General features: G+C 36.4%; 1 protein-coding gene across 2 annotated transcripts in view; it reads right to left on the reverse strand.

Annotated features, from left to right (window-relative positions):
• CENPC (centromere protein C) overlaps window positions 1-6421 on the reverse strand; it is a 71138-nt gene extending 64717 nt beyond the window's left edge. The window contains exons 1-4 of one of the 2 annotated variants that reach the window (XM_050792503.1): window positions 6159-6421; window positions 5022-5068; window positions 1866-1936; window positions 727-821 (exon numbers count right to left, since the gene is read on the reverse strand). In XM_050792503.1, the coding sequence (XP_050648460.1) occupies window positions 727-821; window positions 1866-1936; window positions 5022-5068; window positions 6159-6176 (231 nt within the window). In that variant the 5' untranslated portion in view covers window positions 6177-6421. The remainder of the gene's footprint in view (window positions 1-726; window positions 822-1865; window positions 1937-5021; window positions 5069-6158) is intronic. The other variant, XM_050792504.1, reaches the window with a different exon arrangement.
• Between the last annotated feature and the right edge of the window lie 1548 nt (window positions 6422-7969).

Genomic DNA, 7969 nt, shown 5'->3' on the forward strand with positions numbered 1-7969 from the left:
TAATCAAAAAAAGTTAATACTTTATGACCAAGTCAAGTTTATCCCAGAAAACCTCAAGTTGCTTTAACTTTCAAAAACCATTGTAATTTATGTTTCAGAAGGTCTCTCAATTCTGAAAGAAATGGTTTTGTCTTCATTCCTTGGAACCAAAAGGCTACATATGTTTAATATGTTGATTGTCTTTTACAGTTTGTATATGATTTTTCTAATTAGTACTGTGCTTTTGAATAATTTGCCTTAGATTAGCTTCAAATACTTTATTTGAAAGTCTGCTATTTAGTATAGTTAAGTCAACCAATACTTTATTTCTGATCAAACTAACAGCAGGCAATTAAAACATATAATATAATCAATAGAAAACTGATTTCCCCATATAGCAATGAAGTGCCTTCATTTATTAGAATATAACCAACCCTGTCAACCTGATTAGCAACTTTGATTGCTGCCCATTTTCCTAAAAATCTAATTTGACTATTATTTTAGGGAAGTGAAAAATGTTTGTTATAATTTGATAATTCTAATTCCCATAACCCCAATTCCAACACAGAAAATATCAAATAAAACTTTTCACAAAATACCTCCTAATTTTACAGAAAGTCAACGGGAATATAGAATTCCCTTTCAAGAATAAGACTTACAAACAACTAAAATATACTTAAGTATATTGTGTATATACCTTCATTCATTAAAATATTAAACCTATAACAGCTCTTCTTCATCACTTACCTCTTTGCTTCGTGACTGAATACAAGTGTCTTTTATTTTGTGTGTGGAATAAAGCACTGATTTTGTAGAATTTGTACTAAAATCATTGGCAAGACCTAAAACAAAAGTATGAAATTTTCAAAAACAAGATATAGTGTAATATCTATTAGTTACAATTAAAAGTAGCTGTATATGACATGTGACTCACTGACCACAATTAGCTTCAATCAAGTAGAGACCTCAGTTCAAGATTCAAATGTTCCTGAGAAGCATCAGGAAATGAGAAAAGCAAACAAAACACCTGAAGTATCAATATATGCCGGTTCTTCTTTCAGAGCTTGTACAGAAAGCATTCTTTTCTGTCAAGTGCCCCTATTTCTTTGGGTGGCTTATTCTCTTATTCCAATACCTGCTGATGTTAATCAGCAACTGGAAAAGTTTTTGCAGTAATTTATGACTTCCTTAAACAGATATGTAAATCATCAAAGATTATCTCAAATTCTCCAATGATCCCAACAATTCTACACATCTGTTTTCATTATCTATTTTTTCTGGCTGGATGCAGTGGATCATGCCTGTAATCCCAACACTTTGGGAGGCTGAAGAGGGCAGATCACTGAAGGGCAGAGGTCCAAGACCAGCCTGGCCAACATGGTAAAATGTGGTCTCTACTAAAAAATACAAAACTTAGCCAGGCGTGGTGGCACACACCTGTAATCCCAGCTACTCGGACGGCTGAGGAACAAGAATCACTTGAACCTGGGAGACAAAGGTTGCAGTGAGTTGAGATAGCGCCACTGTACTACAGCTTGGGTGACAGAGTGAGACTATGTCTCAATAAATAAATAAATAATAAAATATTTTTTCTTATGTATAATTATGTATGGACTTCTAGATTACAGTAATCTAACGTGAACTAAAGGGGATGACAAATTATTGTCAAATTATTATTTTTGTCAGTATTATCCTAAGTATACCAGAAGGTACACAAAGGATTGCATATGAACTCAAAATACCAGGGAAAACATTTTACATATACTTAAACCCTATAGGGTTTAAATTTTTTATTTTTTATTTGCTGCATTTGGCATTAATTACCATGACAAATTCATATTTTCATCCATCTAACCCTCAAATTCCATCTTGAAATGAAGACTTACTTTGTTCTTCAAAACAGTCTTGTAAGATTTCCAGAACATTCTGGCCTTGCTGTGTGTTAATGTCACGTGCCCTAATAAAGAAAGGAAAAATACAGCCTATCATTTTCAGAAGATATTTCTTTATATTACCATCTATTTGAAAATTCCACATCTCATTGTAAAATATTAATTTACTTAATATGTAAAATATCTTTACTATCTGAAGACAAAACAAGTACTTGAGGGTCTATACATTCCCTGAACTGAACTCTTTCCGTCCTAATAAGAATTAGTATATCATAATCTACATTAATAATTAATATTTCTTAGTTGAACAGCCATGTCTAAAGCTGTTTTAGATTACTGCTGTATCTCAAAAACACAAATTTTTTTGAATGAATCCAATCAGTACTGAAATGCTTCTTTAACAGACTTTACAGTCACATCTCCAAATAACAGATTCCTCCCTATAAATTCTCAAATGCATTTTTGATTCAGTATCATTGATTAATCTTAAGTTTATGAATCAGTATAAATTTTAATTAAAAATTATATTGAGCTTGTAGATTCACACACAGCTATACAACATAATAGAGATCCCTTGTTCACTTTACCTAGTTCTCCTCAGTGCTAATATTTTGCAAAACTATAGCATATCATCACAATCAGGATACTGATACTGATAAAATCTACCAATGCTATTCTGATTTCTTCAGTTCTACATGTACTCATTTCTGAATATACTCATGTTTGTATTTATTTCTACACAATGTATCACATCTGTAAGTTCAGATAAAACAACCAGAGTCAAGATACTGAATAGTTCCATCATCACAAAGATCCTCTATTGTCCTTTTGTAACCATAACCACCTTCCTCTCATCTCCTTCCTGCCTCCTCTCATTCCCACCTCTGGCAACTACTAATCTGTCCTCCATTTCTAAAATTCTGTCATTTGGAAAAAATTATATGTAACTAGAATCATACAGTACGTATCCTTTGGCCTTGGCTTTTTTCACTCAACACAATTCTATGGAAATCAATCCAAGTTGAATGTATCAATATTTCATTGCTATTTAGAGTCAAGTAGTGTTCCATGCTATATGTGTACCACAGTGTTTAACCATTTACCTGTTGAAGAACATCTGGATTTCAATCAGTAAAAAACTGACATGCATCTCTAACAGGGTGGACAAACTTTTGCTTAAAGGGCCAGATGGTAAATATTTTAGGCTTGTAAACAATAGTTTCTGTCACAACCAGTCGACTCTCCCATTCTAGCCCGAAAGCAATCACAGACAGTATGTAAAGAGGCATGGCTGTGTTCCAATAAAAAAATTGAAACAAAACCTGTGACAAAACATTTGGCTGGCCTATCAGCCAGAATTTACTGATCCCTGATCTACAACATTCCTATTATTCTTGAGAGCTCGAAAAGTACTATATATGCAGTAAAGATTGTGAGCCACAGTGCATTATCAGGTCATCCGTCATAAAGTTTCATAACTGAAAGATCTCAGATATCATCCAGTCCAATAATTATCCAAATAGATGCATAAGTTACTTTTGGAACTTTGCAGAAATACACATAATTGGTCACTTCCTAGAGACCAATTTAATCAGATTTCGTAGGGTGACGGAGATAATTCTGAGGTGCAAATCTAGTTAAAAACCACTAGGCTGAATCCTATGCCCTCATTTTGCAGACAGGCTAACTGCAATCCAAAATGGTCAAATGGCCTACCTCAGTTTGTAAACCTAATTAGTATTAGTGGCCGGTTTTCTACCAGAATATATATATAGCTGACTGTTACAAATTCTGGCCTTGACACCACCCCAAAATACCACCTACAGCTATAAATACACTCCTACTATTACCTATTTCAAGGAGGAGATCCAGAAACATCAGATTTTCCAAGGTGATAATGCAGAGTCACTATTAGAACAGTCACATTAGTCTAGGCAACAGCTTTTTCAAAATTTATCAAATTCATCTTTTCTTCCCCCTTGTCATTATTACCTTAGCATAAAAGCACCTCCATCAAGTCTAGATTACTATAACCCCTTCCTTAAGCTACTCTGTAAACATCAAACATCTTTGCTTTTTTAAATGTGTGTGTGTGTTTACATCAGATAGCCCTTATTCCACAGAAGATTTAGGACAGCTTATTCAAACCTATAATAGATACCTAAGCCTAACATATCCATTTTATGGCTCAATCCAACTCATATGGTCTTGTTTTCCACTTCTACCCAACATATTCAACCTTCTTAAATCAGGTTTCTGCTACCGACAAATGTATGTGTTCCTACTTTGGTTCCTTTGCTAAGTTACTTTCTATGTCTGGAATGAACTTTATCTTAGTCTTTAAATACCTAACCTATTCAAGGTCCACCAAAGTTACACTACAACTTTAAAGCTTTTCTTAATATCAACAACACAGAATTCCCTAATTTCTCACATGGCTGTCTATACTGCAAGTTAATGCCTAATTATATATAGGCGTACTCTCTCTGACACACAAGTCATTACTTCAGTATTATAAGTACTAATTTTTGTCCATTAAAGTATTTCACAAATGTACATATACATCTTCCCAATAGAAATGAAAGCTTCTTGGAAGCAAAATAACATACTTCTGTGCCCTATCGGACCTACTAAAATCACAGCTCAATAAACAAGATGTTATTCAAATAACATCTTCACTTTTAAGAACATGCTTTTCATCCTATTACTAGTAAATATTTAACTAGAAAATTTACTTTTTACAGGTTTTACAACTAAAAGAAGGACCAAAACAACCCAAATAAGCATCCAACAAATAAATGCATGATAGCATGTATTATTTTTGTTTTTGCCCCACTGAATAAGCTACATCCTTCTAATTTTACCATTTGATTCATTCTACAAAATGCTTTTCCCATGGCAGTCACTTAGTCAGAACTGAGATTCCCTCTTCCTGTTTCCACTATTTTATCAGGTGAATTTCTTTTTTCACAGCCACAAAGTCATTGCACTGCTTGCATTAACATTCCGTTAGTATAAGATGACTACCCTTAATCAGTGGGCATAGAAATCATTATTTTAGTCAGAGGTGATAGTTTTTCCTTTCTTCATTTAAAAATCTATTAACGATGAGAATAAAAATAATCTTAAAAGCTTAAGTATATAAATCACCTGGAAGGTCGACAAAATCTTCTTCTGTAGCCATTTTTGAGATGATCCTGAAAGAAAAGTAAATCATCCATTTGGTTTAAGATATAGCAGAATAAAATTTATTTTCAAAGTAACTTCATCCAGCATGGGCATGCTATACACCAAATATCTCCTAAGGGCTCAAAACAATTCTAAGGTTATGATAGGCATTTAAAAATTGAACGGCCGGCATCTGGTAAGCTTTATTCCGCTTCTCTCCCCACAGTGAGAATGGCTTTATTGCTTTTTTCTGATTATATATAATGTAAACAATATATGTGCTCATAGTAAAAAGTATAGATTATATTATTCTTTCATACAACTCTTTATGTTTATATGTATAACGTCACACAATGGGAGATCATCGAAGCTGAAGAAGAGGAGATAAATTAGAAAAGAAATGATACGGGTTTGATATAGCAACCATAACCAAAGTATGAAATATAGAATAGTGAACACCAAAGAAGTCCAGAAATATGTAAACAAAATATGAGTTGCCGCCCCCATTAGTCATTTACAGCTTGTACCTTTTAACTAATAGCTGTCTTTAAGAACACTGTCGATAACTGATGCTCCATAAATCAGCCTCAAGAACTGCATATAAGGCCACCATTTTGACAGAAGAACTGAAAACGTCAAACTATTTCGGGACATACTTGTTACATAATCTGTTTCTCCCAACTAGCAAGTGTGACGCAAAGGCACATTTTTAAGGCGTTTCAATACTTCTACCATGGGGAGAAAAGTATTTGGAGGACTAGGAACTGGAGCTAGACTAAAAAGCAGACGCCAAGATCGCGCCACTGCACTCCAGCCTGGGGGATAGAGCAAGACTCCGTCTCGAAAAAAAACCCCAACAGAAATCACAAGCACCTCTCAAGAGTAAGACGCAGGCACAGACGAAGACACGAAAACTTAAGAAATAATAAAAGTACAGTAAATTAACTCCGATTATCGATACACGATCACACTTGATTTCAAAAATTCCTGCGGCTTTCCCACTGAAATCCCTCATGGACCACAGCCCCAGCCTAGCCTTTCCTTCTCCCCCTCCTCGGGCGCCCGTGTCCCCAGCCAGCCGCTCAACCGCTTGCCTGGAGCGCGAGGGCCCGCACTTACCAGACCCGACGCAGCCATGTTCCGGCCCCGCTGAGCCAGCGCAGGGGTCTGAGGTGGAAGCCCACACGGAGCACAACTCCAGGAGGCCGAGCAAGAAATGAACCGCCAGACTACCAGGCGGCGGCCAAGCAACACCCCTAAGTCGAAGAGGACCGCCGGGAGCGCTGGGATCCGGAAGGCGCGCGCTAACAACACTTGCCCGCCATCAGCTCCGCCCTCAAAAAACAAGAACGCTCGGCGCCTGCATGGGTTTGAACCCAGCCGCACATGCGCAAAACGGGCTGCGCCGTCCAATAGGAAGCAAGCGGTTAGTGAGCTCGCCCCTTCTTGCTCTAAGCCAATGGCCCTCCCGCCCGCAGCTCCGCCCGCCCTATCTCTAGCTGCTCTGCTCTTCCCACCTCCCTTCCACAGCGCCGCGTCGGGGACAGGCGAGAGAGTGGGCCTTTATTTGGAAGGCGCGGTCCTGGGAACCGCTCCTTGTGCCCAATGTAAAACTTCTCAACAGTTCTATTAAAGAATAATAAGTAATACTTGGAAGGATGAGAGGTAGAAATTGAAGACTTTTTTTTTTAACAGAATCTTTTTGAAGAGATTTTTCTAATGCAAATTCGTCAGCCACGCCCAACCCATCTAACCATCATCTCTGAAAATAATTGAATAATTATGTGTAATAATGGTGATGATGGCTTGTATTCTTTTTCAAGTATGTGGGTGATGTTTTTATGATGCATTGCCAACAAATGACCCACTTAAATAGCTATCATTTAAGTATGATGCACTGAAAAGAATTCTATACAGAATCCTGAAACCTGCCAGCCAATGACTAGCTGTGTTATGGGGAGAAAAATTTCGGCACCATTCTGGGTGTTTCCATAGTGATAGAATGGAAGTCTAACTTAGACGCTCTGAAGACTTCTCACCTGACCAGTGTATGATTCTATGAAGCTGTGACTTATTTTATTATTTAATTTAAAATTACAAGAAAATTCTAATCAGAAAGTAGTTTACTCATTGAATAAATACATTAATCAGGAGTTGAGCTAATAGATTTTTAAAACATGTAGTGCTTTAATAAATGCTGTCACCTATGAAAGCCAATTTTTTATTTTATTTATTTTTTTGATAGGAAAGAAAGAGGAACTATGAACTCTGACAGAAATTAGGCCTAGATTGCACTCCATTCCATTACTTCTGCCATTATGGGCAACTAAGTTATCTGTTCCTTAATTCTCTTGTCTGCAAAATGAGAATAATATTAAGTGGTTGAGATGTTGTAATTGAATAATTCCTGTTAAGATCTACACACAATGTTTGGAACAGAGTAAGAATTCAATAATAAAGCTATTGGAATCATTATGGAGACACTTTTACTATGTTTGGCAGTTTTGCCAATCAGTCCACATGATATATAATTTGGTACTATCACATTTGGAATAGATAGTAATAAACACTAACATTTATTGAGTGCATACTCTATGCCCAGTTCTGTAAATGCTTCGCATGCATTGAAGAGAACAATTAATATTCCTGTTTTATAAACAAGGGCACTGAAACACAGAGAGGTAAGTGTCTTGCCCAAGATCACATCACCACTAAATGGTAGGATGGGATATTATCCCAAGAATTCTGACTCCACAACTGAGCTCTTAATCACTACACTCTTTGCCTCTGGGTAAGAAATTTTAGCAAGCACACTTATAGATGTAAAGTCCCATATGTAAAATTATATCCTCCTGCTTCCACTGGAAACTAAGTCCCACAGAGGGTTTTGAGAAATTTGAAATGCAATGGCTTGTGCTGCTGTAGAATGC

The sequence above is a fragment of the Macaca thibetana genome, chromosome 5 (genome assembly GCF_024542745.1).
Source record: "Macaca thibetana thibetana isolate TM-01 chromosome 5, ASM2454274v1, whole genome shotgun sequence".
Classification (NCBI taxonomy): Eukaryota; Metazoa; Chordata; class Mammalia; order Primates; family Cercopithecidae; genus Macaca; species Macaca thibetana.